Source organism: Apodemus sylvaticus, chromosome 13 (genome assembly GCF_947179515.1).
Source record: "Apodemus sylvaticus chromosome 13, mApoSyl1.1, whole genome shotgun sequence".
In the NCBI taxonomy this organism is placed as follows: Eukaryota; Metazoa; Chordata; class Mammalia; order Rodentia; family Muridae; genus Apodemus; species Apodemus sylvaticus.
Genome location: NC_067484.1, coordinates 65,732,276 through 65,750,015, shown reverse-complemented (window position 1 = coordinate 65,750,015; position 17,740 = coordinate 65,732,276). Strand labels below are relative to the sequence as shown.

At 39.3% G+C, this 17,740-nt stretch overlaps 1 protein-coding gene across 1 annotated transcript; it reads right to left on the bottom strand.

Annotated features, from left to right (window-relative positions):
• Window positions 1-1,701: 1,701 nt before the first annotated feature.
• Yipf5 (Yip1 domain family member 5) lies at window positions 1,702-16,652 on the bottom strand. Its single transcript, XM_052155603.1, has 6 exons — window positions 16,525-16,652; window positions 16,006-16,125; window positions 8,271-8,434; window positions 6,975-7,120; window positions 3,767-3,948; window positions 1,702-2,644 (listed from the first exon to the last, which is right to left on the bottom strand). The coding sequence occupies exons 2-6, from the start codon at window positions 16,113-16,115 to the stop codon at window positions 2,482-2,484; spliced, it is 765 nt and encodes a 254-aa protein (XP_052011563.1). The 5' UTR covers window positions 16,116-16,125; window positions 16,525-16,652; the 3' UTR covers window positions 1,702-2,481.
• Between the last annotated feature and the right edge of the window lie 1,088 nt (window positions 16,653-17,740).

Below are 17,740 nucleotides of genomic sequence, written 5' to 3'. Positions count from 1 at the left end.
AACATACTACCTGAAACATGGGACAGTTTTCTTTCTGAGTATCACTTATTTCACCTAACATGATGACTTTCGGAACTACCATTTACTCACAAATGACCTAATGTCATTCTTATTAAAATTCCTTATATAAATGTACAAAAATGTCATTATGAAACCCATCATTTTATACAGTTTTCTGATTTCAAATGATGAACAGAACCCTATGTCTGCATATGAAGAATGTCTACAAATCGAATATGGCTCTGGAAAACAGTAGGCAATACAGAATTACAGCAGAGATATAAAGTATACATTTAGACTATAGGCACAAGTAACCAACTATATGTAAAATAAACCTTAGCATGAACATAGGTAGACACAAACTACTCACTGGTGAGACGACTTACTACTCTATTTACGGAATCCAAGACTAAGAGTGAGATGTGAAATGTGTTTACACGTTGCCTTCACACTGGGTTTCCATCACTGAATAGGTAAACTTTAAGCTATGCTGGGTGCTCAACAAAGACTGCCACACAGCACTTTTGACATATGCTGTATCAGATTTCACTGTATACGTAAATGTGACCGTTGATTTTTACTTAAAGAAGCTGATACGAGAAAGTATAAGGGTCATGTATATGACTCATGGACATGAGTCAAATAGTCAAAGCAAATTCTTTATATATCAGATACAATTCCACTATGGCATTTTTACGGAAAAAAATCATGAAACGTTAAATTGCTTCATATCTTCCTTATGTTACTATCTTTTGTTGAGCATGGGGATAATTGTACATTTATATATAAGTACATTTAAAGGAGCATATAAGTACATTTAAATACAACCTAACCAACACCACCACAAAACCATACAACAATGATTTAAATAAAAAAGATTTTGATGAGGGGAAGCAACAAATAAGATGAAAATTAGATGTATCTAGGGAGCTGGATAACAATGGGTTAAATATAACCAAGTGTGAGATAACTGCTCAGATATTGTTTTCCCTATTCACTATACACAGCAGTGTATTAAAAGATGGCATTCACAAATTTACCTCTTAAGAAGTACATAAAATGAACTGAAAATGAGAGTGTTAGTAATTCAGGGCTTGGGCTGACTGCATGAGATCCAGTCTCCAAAATCAAACAACCAGAGAAGGGGGAAGGCACTAGGCAAAACTGGAGATAAGCTTCAGAAGCAATTTATTAAGTGCCAAAGTATAGTCTGAAACTTAGCATCAGCATGAAAACCAGAATACCAAGAATAAAGTAAGAAAATTGTGTGTGACTCTCATTTTCTACATGAAAATTTACTCTAAAAAAAAAGAATGCATGTATTAATTTAGCATTTTTCTTTTGGCTGCTGCTCTCCTCTTATAAAAAGGTCAGACTTTATTTTCCATCCCATTCTTGCTCTTAACTACTACTGAGAATTGTCCAAAATCTGAGAGTTTAAAAGCCAGGAGTCCACACACAAGATACATAACGTGTTCTACAGATTCTGTCACCAGATGGCATAATGATATAAACCAAGTGAATTTTAAGTCAGGAATTAATACTGTCATTCAAAGTAAACATCTTCTACCTTCCTATCTGCCTGACTGTATACTAGATTATTCCTACTTCTAAAACTGGGTTTATATCAGGAGTGAAAATCAAACCCTAATGAAAAGAAGACAGAACAGTAGTTTAGAGAAAGCAAACTCCACAGCAGAGTTAATTGGGAAAAATTTAATAAGCATCAAATCCACTACACATTGATAATGCAATACTGAAATTGTGAAATTTTAAATATTGTTTTCTCAAAAAAACTTAAGTGATTTCTTTTTCCTGGGACACGTGGAGACAGGACAAAGCATTCACGTGGCCAGTCCAGATTTAGTTGATACTACTGGCTAAACAGTTGTTCACGGTTCATCTCTACAGTAAGGTAGATTGTGAACTGCTTAGATCTCTGACTCTCAGCACAGATTTCATGAGACACTTTATAGGAATGTCAGATATTTGATGTGCAAACTCAAAAGCTCTACGCTGGAATCCTGTTTTGTTCAGCTTTACGTCAGTGCACATAACTTGAGGATACTGCAAGTATTTTCTTTCCGAATTTCTTTGAAAAATACTTCTGCAGTAAAACTTTTTTTCTTCTTTACTATAACTGCATTGCTTCTGAGAAAGATTATCACGTTTGTGGTTGGTTTTCCACTTGGTAGAAATCTATCAAAAACATCCTATTATAATTTGTAAGGAAAAAGAGTGGCTTGTTAAAGGCTGTAGGATGAGGAGAGAATCCGTGCTTCTTGGCTGTCTAAGCACAGCCGCTCAGAGCTGGCCGACGCAGGTGACTCCACTGTGCTCAACTGTCCTGTACAAATGAACATCTCTATTTCCGTTGCTTCCAGGATACTGGGAAGCAGAATGAGCTGCACTGCCACTGTTTGCTGGTCCAATTGTAAGAGTCCAAGGCCCACTGATATTCATGTCCCAGACAAAATCAGTTCAAAAGACAGAAATCAGGGCAAAAACTCCATACAACAAAGCACAGGGATATGCCACTAAAAGTTGTTGTCCATCCATAGCTAATGCAGAAATAAAAATTTTGGAAGCAGAAAAACTACACCATCCAATAATTGTGGCAGTGAGAAGAATTCCTACCATTCCTCTGTAACAGGAAAAAAAGAATAAGAAAGATTAGATATTAAAACCAAATCAATCCAAAACTATACACTATTTTAAGGCAACAAAGTTTTAATGCATGGTTTTGCAGAAGAGAGTAGAAATTGCAGGGCTCAGCACATCTATTGAACAATAGATAATCCTCAAGACATTTTTAATCCACATACAGTCATATATAAAAATGAGACTATTTTATCAAATGCCTAGTGACTTCAAGAATGCTTCACGATTTAATGTAAGCAGGATAATTATTACACTCCTTTAGGCCATTTCCCAGCTTTGGCATTATTGGTCCTTGGGCTGGCTACCTTTGCTGAAGGGCCAGGGCTTGGCATTGTTAGGATGCTCGACAGTTTCCAGGACCTCTCTCCACTTATACATATCAGCGTTCCAGCTCACCACAACCACAGATGTAGTTACTAGTCATATGCTTTCAATAGGCCCAACTGCTTCAAGATTGCTTCAAGACTATTAAACACTTTAATATGGATGAACTGAACTTTTCCATGTATTATTTAATGTTCACAAATATTCAGTTCACTACTGCTATGATTTCAGGAAACAAAAAACTAGTAAAACTTTTATCAAAGGTAAAACTGAGATTGTATAGAAAACTTCAAATCTCATTTTCATTGTTCTTCACCCAAAATGAACATAGCTTAGTTTAAATCTACAAGAGTGTGGTAGTTTGACTATGCTTGGCTCAGGGAGTGGCAATATTAGTGGGTGTGGCCTTGTTGGAGGAAGTATGTCACTTGGGGGTGAGAGCCTCCTCCTAGCTGCCTGGAAACCAGTCCTTTCCTGGCTGCAGTTGGATCAAGGCTTAGAACTCAATTCCTTCTCCAGCACCATATCTGCCTGGATGCAGCCATGCTTCTGGCCATGATAATGATGGCTTGAACCTCTGAACTAGTAAGCCAGTCCCAAATTAAATGCTGTCCTTTATAAGAGTTGTCTTGGTCATGGTGTTTCTTCACAGCAATGGAAACCGAAGACAATGAGGCACAACAGGTGCTTGTTGGATCAGGGTTTTATCTCAACCTGAAGGTAAAGTATATTCTATTACACAGAACTGGCCACTAGATCTGAGTTTATGATAGATACTTACTGTAAGGAGAACACTACTGCAAAGCTGGACAGCAGGATCATGGGAAGAAGGCAATACCCCAGGACACTTGCCACACAACCAAATGAGACGCCTGTCATACTCATTAAATTTAACAAACAAAACATTCCTAAACATCCAATTGCACTGATCCCATATACATAGCCAAACTGAATTTTGCCGGCCTATGGGAAAAGAAAAAAGGAGGTTAAAGACAAGAAAGTATCATTTGGGCCTTATTTCACACAATATAACACATAAAATACTCAATTCATAAGCATCAAATGCTACAGAAGTGCAGTGGGAGGAGACACAGCACTCAGTTCACACCCTTTATCTGTTTTAATTAAAATTCTGATCATACTTTTTCTCTCCCTTAATTAAAATATATTCTGATCACACTTTTTCTCTATCCCAATCCTCGAACATCCTCCCCATCTCCCTATCCACGCAACTCCATTTCCTTTTTTGTAATCTCCTTAGAACAACACACAAATGAATATACAACACACAAAACCACAAAACAACAAAAAGTCCAAACAAAGCTGTATTAAGACAAAAAGACAAAGTCTTCAAAATCTAAAAATCCCACTGAGTTCCTTTTGTGTTAGCCATCTCCTCCTGGGCACGGGCATACCCTGAAGCATTGCTAATATATACAGTGATTGTATTATTGCAAATCATACAATCTGTGATACTGGGAAAGACTAAATGTTCCCTTTGTACATGGGTACCAAGGGCAGACAGCTTTCAGTCAGGAGTGGCATCGTGTCCACTTCTCCCGCAGCGTTGGGAGCCTGCTTTTTTGCTGAACTTGTGCAGACCCTGACTTCAAACTCTTAACCTTGATGTTCCTCCTCCCAAAACAGGTATCTACTGTATTTCTTGGTAGCATTGAACTTGGTATATAACTGAACAAATGGGGGGAGGGGGGATCCAGAAAAAGCGGGAAGCCAGAGCCAGGGAAGAGGGTAAGAAAACCAGGTGAATGTAATGAGAAGGAACATTTTTCTCTTGCTTTTCCAAATCCTATGCTGGATTCTACACTCCTTTGGTTAAAAACAAAAGCACACATGTTGGAAGTTCTGTCCTTATAAAAGTTGACGCAGTGGCAAAAACCTTTAATCCAAGCACTCTGGAAGCAAAGGCAGGCAGATCTCTGAGTTCAAGGTCAATCTGATCTACCTAAGTGAGTTCCAGACCAGGCAAGGCTACACAAGTGAGACCTGTCCTTAAAACCAACAAAACACTCATGAAAACAAGTCTGTAGAGAAATCCCAAAAAGGATCGCAAAAGATTAGACTTTGTTACATAAGACTAAGTCTTGAGAATGGCTCTACAGATTGTAGTGAAATCCTTGTGGCATTTGCTGGACTCACTGTTTACTTGTAAACACCTGACATAGGCTGTGGCCATTTGAAGAAGCGAGTCCCTTCACTGAGAAGTGAGGTAACTGAGCAATAGGACATCTACTTTGCACAGGCTCTCAGTTTTACACCCCTTGGTGCATGTCTCAGCATGTTTGCTTTGTCTTTTGTTTTGAGACAAAGGTCTCAGTCTAACCCAGACTGGTCTTCAAGTCAGAGAAATCCTCCTGCCTCATCCACACAAATACTAAGATTATAGGTCTAAGACCCCATCCTCAGCCTCTTGTCTGGGTGTGGTGGCACATCAGAATAATTCACAGGGCTGCTATCCTGCAGAGGGAACTGAAGGACTACAGTGCCAGGTCAAGGCCAAGTGTGAGTGTGTGGAAGCTCAGATCTTCGGGCCACTGACAGCATTTCCTATCAAGTACATTACTTATCTTTTGTAATTCAGACTGAGAGAAAACAAATAGTAACATTTTCTTTCAATATACTTTAATATTCCTGGGGAACTGAGATGTAGAGACAAAAACTTGTCATTCTTTAATATTTTAATTCATTAGAAGTTAAAATGTGGGCTGGAGAGATGGCTCAGTGGTTAAGAGTGCTGAGTGCTCTTCCAGAGGTCTTGAGCTCAATTCCTAGCAACCACATGGTGGCTCTCAACCATCTGTGATGGGATTTGATGCCCTCTTCTGGTGTGTCTGAAGACAGCTACAGTGTACTCACATACATTAAAAAAAAAAAAAAAACTTTAAAAAAAAGTTAAAATGTACAGGAAAGCTACACAATGAAATGCCTTTCAAGGGCTAGCCATTTGAAATAGTTAATCTTAAATCTGACACAACCTAGAATCACCCAGGAAGAGTCTCAAGGAGCTATTTCTAGATCAGGATACTTGTGAACACATTTGTGAGAGAAGGTCTAGATCAGGCTAGCCTGTGGACATATTTAGGGGGGACTGTCTAGATCAGGCTACCCTATAGACCTGTTTGAGGGGTATTATCTAGATCAGATTAGTCTGTGGACGTGTGTGTGGGCAATTGTCTATATCAAGCTAGCCTGTGAAATGTTTGTGGGGGACAGTTCTTGAATACACTGATGTAGTTCTTGAATACACTGATGTGGAAGAAGACTGTGCTTGAAGGAAATTGACACAATTCCCTGTGTTTGTGTTCTGAGCTGTGTAAAAGGTGAGGTAAGAGGCAGGCATGACTGCATTAGTTTCTGTCTGCGCCAGACTGCGGATGTAATAGACTATTTAAAGCTCTGACATCTTGACATCTGGGCAATAATGAGTGATCCATAACTGGGATTGTGGTAAGATAACCATTTCTTCTTTAGGGTTCCTCATCCCCATCTCCTCTAGGGATTTTAGCACAGCAACATAAAACTAGGACAAAATTAAATAAAACCACAGTCTCTAATTTTTTAAAGTACAGGACAATAAAAAATATTGCCAATTTTCTAAAATTAATAAATTCTAATGTTCATTTTTTCTTATTTTTTACTACTACACACATACATATACACACATCATCTACACAGTCCAGACTGGCCTAGAATTTACTCTTCCTACTCCAGTCTCCTAAGGCTCTGATTACAGCTGTGACTTGTTCTTGTTGGTGTTATTGTTGTTGCTATTGTTGTTTTGTTTCCTACATCTGGCTCAAGAAATTATTTTATATATGTTGTCCAATACTTACTTCTGATGGAGAAATAAGGAATAAATTCAAGAAACACTAAAATCTGTCAGAGCTGAGGCTCCAAATATCTTTTGTTGAAGTATTTAAAATTCTGCTCTCATTTTCCCAACAGCTGATAACTTACCAGTGATAACTTACCAGTAACAGCGTGGCCCCAAAGGCAAGGCAGAACACCACTGGCCCTGCCAAGTCTGTCTCATTCATGATGCTGCCATCCGCTGCCCTCAGGGGGTGTAGCACCGTTAGGGTTTTTTGCCAAATGTGGTCAAAATTGATACCCAACTCTAAAACAGTAAGTAAATAAGGAAGTCAGAATTTGTAATATGCCTTTAGCAGTTTATGTAAATTTACCTAAAAATTTTATATTTGAAAGCCCATTACTCCACAGAATGAGAGACCAATGCCTTCCATTTCAAAATAGTTTTCAGCAATGGACACTCTTGTTATAAATTTTGGGATTTGTGGTGATTTCCAGAATCAATGCCTGAACAGGACACAAAGCTAAATACAAAGGAACAAACAGGGTTCAGCAATAGTCAGTAATGCTTTACTGGGTCCTCATGACCATTTACAAGCTGGGCTTTGCCTGTGCCTAATCTCTGTGTTAGGACGGATATGGAGATCAAAAGACCAACCTCTGCCTCATACTCAAGGAAAAGAACACCAGGACATGGCTAACAAAAGGAGACTGATTCTTTACCTGTGGCTTAGGAATACCCATGTACTCCATGAAATTACAGGTAATTACTGCATGAATTTGTGTTCAGATTTCTGGAATATTATTTGAGAGCTACAGTTTTTCATGCAATCAATAGTTTATTCCCACACAGATCTATAGATATCATGCTATTTGCTTTCACATCTTCCATAGGCAGAATTTAATTAATAATCTGAAATAAACGTAGATGTTCACACTGTCATATTTAAATATTACATGCTCAAAGAAATGGACCCTTCTGGTCCAATAAAAACACTCTTCTAAATAGTCACTGACCAAATGCTACCTACTATTCTTTCCTAAGAAAGGACAACATTTCCTTTTGGGTTTGTTTTTACTAACCAGCTGGAGACCAGAGCATATGCTTAGCACCTCTAGTCTCAAAATACAAAATTTGAAATGCTCTGAAATTCAACACTTTAAAACCAATTTAATATTCAAAACATTTTAAGCTAAGTATGATGGCTCACACCTATAATCTTAGCATTTGTAAGGCTGAGGCAGAGGGAATATGTCAAGTTTGAGGTCACCCTGGGTTTCATAGCAAGATTTTATCTTGGGAAAAACAGAAGGGTGCATAGCATTTCAGACTTTCCAATTAAAGATGCTAAACTTGTTTAGTCTATAAAGATATTGGAAAATTCATACTTTATTGAAAATATTTCTGGCATTATGCTGTTCAGACATGGCCTTCAGCCTATACCATCCCGTCCTACCTTCTAACAGAGGGGGCTCCTCCTCAAAGCTGTCTCCATAGAACGGCTGAGGTGTTGCTGGAGGATAGGCCTGAGTTGGCTGGTAAATCTGCCCAGTGTATGTCTGCTGTGGCTGCATCATGTCTGGAGGGACAAATCGGCCTTGCTGCGAGTAGTCATACTGCCTGTAAAGCAAAGACATTTTAAGTTTTATTCTCCATATTTAAACCTATTGACAAGTTGTTATTCCTGGATTCCTCTTTTCCTTTGACAGCAACAGAGTGCTTATGTCCCTTTCAAACCTCTTTATAGGACAGCCACAAAGAAAAGGTGCTGTCGCCATGCTGACACTGCGCCGGCGCTGTGCTGACAGGCCGACAGTCTACAGAGAGATGGGTGTTCTCAGAGCCTCCTGTTGCTGATAGCATTTACACTGCATACACACAAATTAACTACCACACTTTAAACACCAGGAGACCAACAAATAAAATTTGTTGTCACTTCCTGGTGACACAAAATGAATGTTACAATATGTCCTTAAATAAGCATATGCTGAAGATAATGAAAGAAGTTTGGGGATGACAGACTTGACTCTATTTTCCATAGTTTGGCTAACCATGGAATCATTCTTCCACACGTCATAGTTTAGTAGTTTGCAAATGAGAAGACCTTGGTAAGAAACATCAGTTTTAAACTTGAGCAGGGACGGGGTGGAGGTCAAGAGAGGGGGCAATCAACTTGTTCTTTGTGACAGCTTCCTGAATATAAAATGTTCTTGGATCATCTTTTGCTTGAATTGTGCTTTAAAGTTATCTAAGGCACTGCACACTTATTGTCTCCCTGGATTTATACCAAATTCTGTGTCTTCAGGAAGAACACTTTACTGTGTGCTATTTAAGTGACTGAGAGGGAACAGGATTGCACTGGAGTCCTGTGCATAAATGCCTGTCTCACCATACACCTAGTGCTTCAGTGGACTAATCTTATTATTTAATGAGTAGTATAAAATTAAAATAATTATTTCTAAGATATTTTAAAGTGATAGCCTACTTATTTTTGATTACTTCTGGATTCTATTTGAAAAATGCAAAAATGTAATGAGAGTCATTAAGGCTGAGATTTTAAAAATCAAACTAATTTTAAATTAATTACCCAAGTAAAAAAATGAAGCATTGTAAGTGTGCATATCTAAAGTCCTTTCTAGATTTTAATAGTACAACCAAAGTGCCAAGTAACACTTGGCTCTGGATGGGCCAGACAGAGTCTACATCAGTCAGCTTTGGATGGGCCAGAGTCTACACCAGTCAGCTCTGGATGGGCCACAGTCTACATCAGTCAGCTCTGGATGGGCCAGAGTCTACACCAGTCAGCTCTGGATGGGCCAGAGTCTACACCAGTCAGCTCTGGATGGGCCAGAGTCTACATCAGTCGGCTCTGGATGGGCCAGAGTCTACATCAGTCGGCTCTGGATGGGCAACAGTCTACATCAGTCAGCTCTAGATGGGCCAGGGTCTACACCAGTCAGCTCTGGATGGGCCACAGTCTACATCAGTCAGCTCTGAATGGGCTACAGTCTACATCAGTCAGCTCTGGATGGGCCACAGTCTACATCAGTCAGCTCTGGATGGGCCACAGTCTACATCAGTCAGCTCTGGATGGGCCACGGTCTACATCAGTCAGCTCTGGATGGGCCAGGGTCTACACCAGTCAGCTCTGGATGGGCCAGGGTCTACACCAGTCAGCTCTGGATGGGCCACAGTCTACATCAGTCAGCTCTGGATGGGCTACAGTCTACATCAGTCAGCTCTGGATGGGCCACAGTCTACATCAGTCAGCTCTGGATGGGCCACAGTCTACATCAGTCAGCTCTGGATGGGCCACGGTCTACATCAGTCAGCTCTGGATGGGCCAGGGTCTACACCAGTCAGCTCTGGATGGGCCAGGGTCTACACCAGTCAGCTCTGGATGGGCCAGGGTCTACATCAGTCAGCTCTGGATGGGCCAGAGTCTACATCAGTCAGCTCTGGATGGGCCAGAGTCTACATCAGTCAGCTCTGGATGGGTCAGAGTCTACACCAGTCAGCTCTGGATGGGCCAGAGTCTACATCAGTGAGCTCTGGATGGACCAGAGTCTACACCAGTCAGCTCTGGATGGGCCAGGGTCTACATCAGTCAGCTCTGGATGGGCCAGAGTCTACATCAGTCAGCTCTGGATGGACCAGAGTCTATATCAGTCAGCTCTGGATGGGCCAGAGTCTACATCAGTCAGCTCTGGATGGACCAGAGTCTACACCAGTCAGCTCTGGATGGACCAGAGTCTACACCAGTCAGCTCTGGATGGGCCAGGGTCTACATCAGTCAGCTCTGGATGGGCCAGGGTCTACATCAGTCAGCTCTGGATGGACCAGAGTCTATATCAGTCAGCTCTGGATGGGCCAGAGTCTACATCAGTCAGCTCTGGATGGACCAGAGTCTACACCAGTCAGCTCTGGATGGACCAGAGTCTTTATCAGTCAGCTCTGGATGGGCCAGAGTCTACACCAGTCAGCTCTGGATGGGCCAGAGTCTACACCAGTCAGCTCTGGATGGGCCGTCTACATCAGTCAATCTCCTAACATTTGAGGCTCGAAAACCTCCACAAAAGTGGGGACAGGAAAAATATAAGAACAGGGAATGGGAGGAGGGCCGCACAATGCTGACTTCTGGATGTGGCCTGGCTACTGCACATGTAAGCTGACATTATCTGTGCTTACCTTAACAAGCCTGCACAATATCAAGTCAGACAAAATTTATACCATGGCTTGGGGACAGGCCAAGGCCCCACCCTTATAGGAAAGCTACTGGAGCTGCTGAGGGAGGAACCATTTTTTCTTTTTTCAGGACACAGCCAACAGGTAAGCTGTTCATGCCCCAGGACATGGTCACAAACCTATGTACATAAGGCAGTACTAATTAGACTCAGGATGTTATTAATAACCATAAAAACGAGGACATGAAGTTGGGAGGGAGATGACCAGAAGGCACAAGGAGCTGCAGAGAAGTAGTGAGTAGATGTGATTAACACATATTTTATAAATATAACAAAACTTTCAAAGAATAAAAATATTAAAATTTAAAAACCAATTGGCTAACTCTAAAATGAGTTATTGCAATATGGAAGTATATCTTAACTATTGCAAATGTCATAAGCACTTCCTTTCAGTATTATTATGTGCAAAGCACTATTTTGTAAGAGTTTAATGTGAATTGTCTATTACTAACTACAACCCCATGAAATGGGTCTATTGCCTTCATTATAAGGATATATAAACTCAAATTTGGGTTAAAGTAATTAGCCACTGTGGTGCCAGGATTCAAAACTAGGCTATTAAACTTCAGTGATCATTGACTTTTAAAAACTAATAAGTGTTGTTTCAAAATCCATTTTTACACAGACGGCTTCAAAATTATATTCTGTATCTGCAGGTTCCTAACTTTTCTGGAACAAAGACAGGCTGATTTCTGATGTGCATACCCACTTACACAAGAACAACCTTCATCAGGATCAGCTAGTTGAGTGATTCAGAATAACAATTCTCCTTTCCTGACTTACGATAATATGCTGTTGAGTTGATCTATTAGCATTTACCAGAGTCCATGAGGCCACTAGAGTATCTCCATACAGAGGTTTCTAGAACCTGATTAAATAATTTATTCTTGAGGGGAAAGCAGGGAGAGGGAGAGAAAAAGGAATACAAAAGAAACCAGAAAGAATAGTATAGCTAGCAGTTCTAAAACACTCTAACCTTAGAGCCCCTTTGTAATCTTAAAATTCTACTGGAAATCCAAAGAATTTTATGAGTTATTAAATATCAATATTTATCAAGACAACTCAATATTTAAAATTCATTTGAAGTAACTTGAAACATATTATACTTTATGACAAAACTATTTACAATAAAATTACTATGAAAAATTAAATTATACAGCTAGATTTCTTTAATCTATTTTTGCATTCAGTGTGTTGTGATTTACTATTATTACTGTGCTAAAGTACTTGAAGAAAATCTAGTGTTGCAGACTAGATATGATTGGAAAACTGAATAATATAATATCCTTTTCAGTCTTGTAAAGGAAAAAAAATGTGAGACAAAATGCCTTTGTGGTTCTGGCTGATCTGGAGCTCACTACAGATCACCTGCATCTTAAATGCTAGCGCTATACATGTGCACCAACATACCTGGCCATGAATATTTTTATTGCTATATTTAAATCAAAACAAAAGTCATTTTTTAAATGACAATTTGCAACATAAACTTCAAAACAGCATCAATGAACTTTTTATGCCCTAGTTACATTAAAATATATTAGTCTTGCACTTTGTAAATGGATTACATTTCTCACATATAATTTTGTAAACTACTTGCCATTTTACAATATTAGTTTTATATGTATCATATTCTAAACATCACACTTGTTAAAATTGTCCCTAATTTTATTGGGAAAAAAAAATGCTTGTTTGCTAGGAAGCTATTGATGATGAACAAAAGTTTTCCAAAATCCTCATTTTTGTCTGAAAACACTGATCACTAGTAATAAATACTAGCAGCTGCTTTTCTTGAAATGAAAGTTCACTAACTAATTTTTTAAAACTAATCTGCGAAATACTGAATTTTAACTAATCATAGTAAGTCCATTATTTTAAATAAATAGTCTCCATGAAAGGCCAGTAGCTCAGCTAGCAACTTAAGCACATGCGAATTCCTAGAAAAATTGTAATTTCAGTATGGAAGAGATATGTTGTGTGACACAGAATATTAAAAAGATGTGTATTAAAGTGTCAGGATTGAAGAAAAGTCACAACCCTTCATGCATCAGTCAGTCGGAGAATCCTTAAATGAAATCCCTTTCTCCCCTTTCCTAAGCATATGGCAACAACAATTACAGCATTAGTTCCCTGATTCAGACTCAGGGACCAAAACTTATTTGCAACATAATATACTTGCAAATGTTAACATACCCAAAAGGCACAGAATGTGTTTTTGAATGTAGAAGCTCTCTAAAAACTACCCTACGACTTATGGAGCCTCTTGGAGTGAGTACCACTGATTATAAGCTAGAGGTACTGTAAGCCAACAATATCAAGGATAGTTGGGCTGTCATCCCTTCCAAATGCAGTGTGAAAAAGACATGGGATTTTACTATTTCACTGTCCCATCAGGACCTGTTCTGAAAATTTGAGTCACTGTTGGTTGCAAACCAAACTATGTTGTGGCATACATAATTTTTACAGCAATGCTTTCATAGCAGGCAAGGAGTATATGCTACATCAACACTGTCATAATCTTTGTATCAACAGCAAAGATAAAATCTCAACATAGGTTGTTTACTTATGGTTATAAAAAATGTTTCATAAAATGTTATCAGATAAGTTAAAGGTAAAAATGTAACAGCTCTCAGTTTCTTAAAATAAGTGACTAGCATTACTATATATTTTAAGGGCATATCTAGAAAACGATGTGGTATCAACTCAGACGACAAGGTAAAATACCAGTCAGAGGAACCCATAAAATGTTAAAGGCTAAACTCACAGAACAGTGAGGCCAATAAGTCAAACTTTAAGGCAAACCAGATATTAAACTATATGAACCTAGATTTTTCCGTAACAACTAAAGTTATCACAGATTTTTGTTAACAAGTTAGCAAAGACAATTATATACAAGTTGGGAAGCTGAGATAACATTTAATTAGGTGGCAGATCTACTTGCAGGCACATATAGAAGCAAATAAATCTAATTTTTTCATAAAACTTGGGAATCCCGTGCTGGAGAGATGGCTCAGTGGCTAAGAGCACCGACTGCTCCTCCAGAGGTCCTGAGTTCAACTCCCAGCAACCACATGGTGGCATCTATAATGTGATCGAGTGCCCTCTTCTGGTGTGTCTGAAGACTGAAGACAGCGACATACAATAAATAAATCTTAATAATAATAATAATAATAATAAAAAGCTTGGGAATCTCCCAACTATTGTTGCTACATCATACCTCTTGCTTTCTCAAGCCTAATTCATTAACCTGTATATATGCTAGCTGATAGCTATGAATATGTAAAATATCTCTACTAGTCTGAAGCAATGTTTACTAACATACAATTCATATCAGAATAGAAGCAGAAGAATACTGAGCAAGAGGGTTTGTGTGTAACAGCTGCACGGGAAAAACAAAGTCACATAATTGTTGGTATAAGGTCAGGATATTAAACTGGAAACAAATTAGCCTGGGAAATTGCATTCTAAATAGAAACTTCTAATTAGTCTCAAGAGAAAAGATTATTTGGTCAAAAGAAGACTAACATACAGTGTCAGGTTCTTCAAAAATTCTGTTGTTTAGGGATTTTCCAGGTGGAATCTGATCACACATTTATTTGCTTCCAAGTACACAAAACTCTCACTAAAATATGTATTTTGATTAAGTGAAAGGAACTCTCTCTCTGTCTGAGTTTTAATCCTGCCCAAGTGACTAATTCAGAACAAACTGTCACTGGTATATAGTTGAGAACAGAAAACAAAACAAAACAAAACAAAAAAAAACAAAAAAAACTAATCCGTAGAGGATATTTTTGTATACTCACCCCTTTCATCAACAGGTTAAATTGGAAGAAATATCTATCTATACCCCAAATTAAGTAGATTCAAATAATCTATGGGTTATTAAAAACAGCCTGAATTTCCTCTGTGCTTGGAAAAGCCCTGGCACGGGCATTACATAATGTGTATGTAATTACATTACATACGATCATACGATAATGTAAGCATATTCTAGTCCTGCTCGTACTTCAGAGATCGACTGGCCTCACAGCTTTGCCCTGTTCTCACCCTGGAACAGTCTTTATGAAATCTGAATTCAAGAGCTATAGACGTACACAGATGACGTCTATATTGTACCAAGTTATATGCCTGCTAATACAGGTATGTGTGAGTGTATCCATGCATTTCCGGAAAATAGGCCCATCGTTTCTGTAAGACTCTCAGAAAGATTAAAGACTACCAGGAAAGGGAAAGCACATGAAACTCCTCCATTCAAGGGAGCAATCACTAAGAGTCATCCCATCATTCTAAGAGACTAAAGACGTAATGTGTAAAAGAGACTGGCTGAAAACTTTCAAAGTATCCCCAAACACTGAATATTATAGACCATAATATTTTTTTAAACAGTTCAGATCCTAAGGTTTTCGAATTCTCTTCTTCAGCCCAAAACTGATAACTTCTTTAGTACTAACATAATACTTCAGTATGAAGAGTAATAAAGATTATCAATAGTCCTATTAGTCACCAGATGACTCACAATGGAGAATCATATATTGCTAACCCATGTCACTAGCTCTTTAAATATCTGCTGATTTGAACGTTTGAAAGTCAGATTTACCTATCACATAAATTATCAAATATTTTTTTAATTTTTGGTGAATAAATAACCTTATATTCTACATCGCTGAAGCACCCATTAGACTATTTGTAAATATTGCTTCAACAAGGTACTCGTCCTTTTTTGGCACATTAGAAGATTTTTCTTTTTCAGGGAATAAATCATAAACAGGGTAACCCCTTCAAACTGAAATCAAATGTCTTATCTCTCTAGACCACGAAAAGTGACATTAAATCACATTCCTGAATAGGAATAAGTTTATATATTCATTTTTTAAAAGGCAGGGCCCGGCATCCAGAATACATTCGTTCGTGAATTATACACTAAGTAGGCTGTCAAAGTTGAAAAGTTACTTGCTGTAGGGTCCTCCACTTCCTCCATAGTCGTAGGACTGCTGAGATTGCTCGTCGATGCTGTAACTTGTCTGGTAGAAACCGCTGTTTAAGTTATCAAAGCCTGACATTGCAAACGATCTGCAACAGAAGAGAGATGACAAACACGGTTTACACGCCAAGGTCCTACTAGATCCGTCCTGTGGACCTTCGCTTAAGCAAACACCCTCAGACGGAATGCATTTCTGTAACCGCAATCCGCATCTGGAGGTGGTCCTGAGGTGGGGGTGGGGAGCTGAGCGCCGAGAAGACACTTGGACACTGGGGAGCAGAAAGGCCTGGGGTAGAGGCGAGGTCGTGCCTGGGCGCCGCTTCACCTACACATAAACCGGGGAAGGGGGGGAGGGGGCTCTGCATAGGGTCTGGAGAGGGAGGTGGGGGTTTGAGGGAAAGACCACAGCCCGCGCAGCCAGCCCAGGCAGCTAGCCCGTACGACTGCCGCCAGAAGCCGAAAGGGTAACAGGGGCCCCGGACACTCACCAAACGCTTCGGCGGCGGCGGCTGCAGCTCCAGCGGCCCCTAGAAACCCCCCAAACTCAGTTCCAGACTCGGCAAGAGCCCTGTTGCTACGTGTCACAGGCCGAGGAACAGCTTCCGGGGGCGCGCACGCCTGCGCAGGCGTGTTAGCGGGTTTTGCGCAGTCGGGTTTGGTTGACCTCCTTAGTGGGTGTGCGTGTGTGGCAGGTGGGGGCGGGACTTACAGACGGGTAGTCTTATCTGATTCGTCCACTGACTGTCCAATAAGGAACAGGGAAACTGCTTCCGGAAGCGGGTAGCCAGGGCGGGAGTGCGCAAGCTGATCAGTAGCTGGTTGCTAGTTAGGGAGTTTTTCTGGTAGGTAGTGGGCAGAAGGAAGGACCGCAATACTGGGCAGCTCGGGAGGCGCCTCTGCTTCTCTGGACTCGTTGATTCAGGCACCACACTGAGGATTTTAATATCTGTTATTCAGTTGTTACAGCCTAATGACTTTGCTTTGTAAATCAGTCTAAGTTCATTCTCCTTTAGCAGCTGGAAACCTAGAAAATCAAGTCTGTCACTAGAAAATACTAAGTGATACTCATTAGCGACTATTACTGTGAGTATATGAATGAGACAAGTGTAAGAGAATGACCATATGCCAAGTTTTCTTACTGTGGGAACTGTCTAAGGCTTGTTACATTGTCTCATTCAATGTCTTTATCATTTATTTGCTCACAGAGTGCATTATACAAAATTGCTACTATTTAATCGTCTTATTTATTTGGCCTAAGAAGTAATATTTACTATTTGATCGTTGAGTGTGTTGGTTTACAATATTTAATTAGCTAAGGTATTATAGCATTATATTCATACATGAATATTAATATTTCTGTGTATGTGTTAAAGTCTACCTCAAATGTCCTATCTGTTACACAAAACTGAACTCAAGTCATCGTAAAGATATGTTTAAAAAAATGAAAAAGGGCATATGAAGATCTGTTTTAAGGAATGCCATATATTAGCTATGGAAAATATGATAGACAGCTTTTGTGGTAATTTGTGTAGCAAAGATTGGTAAGCAGAAACACTTCATGCAAATTTTCATTTCCTAGGGTTTAATGGAAGGGAATGCGAATAAACTTATAGTTTAAAGTAAGCATATTAAGTATGCATTAATTTCCAAATCTACTCTAAAGTCCTTACATTGAAAATCAAGGTTTACAGGATTGCTTCCCTT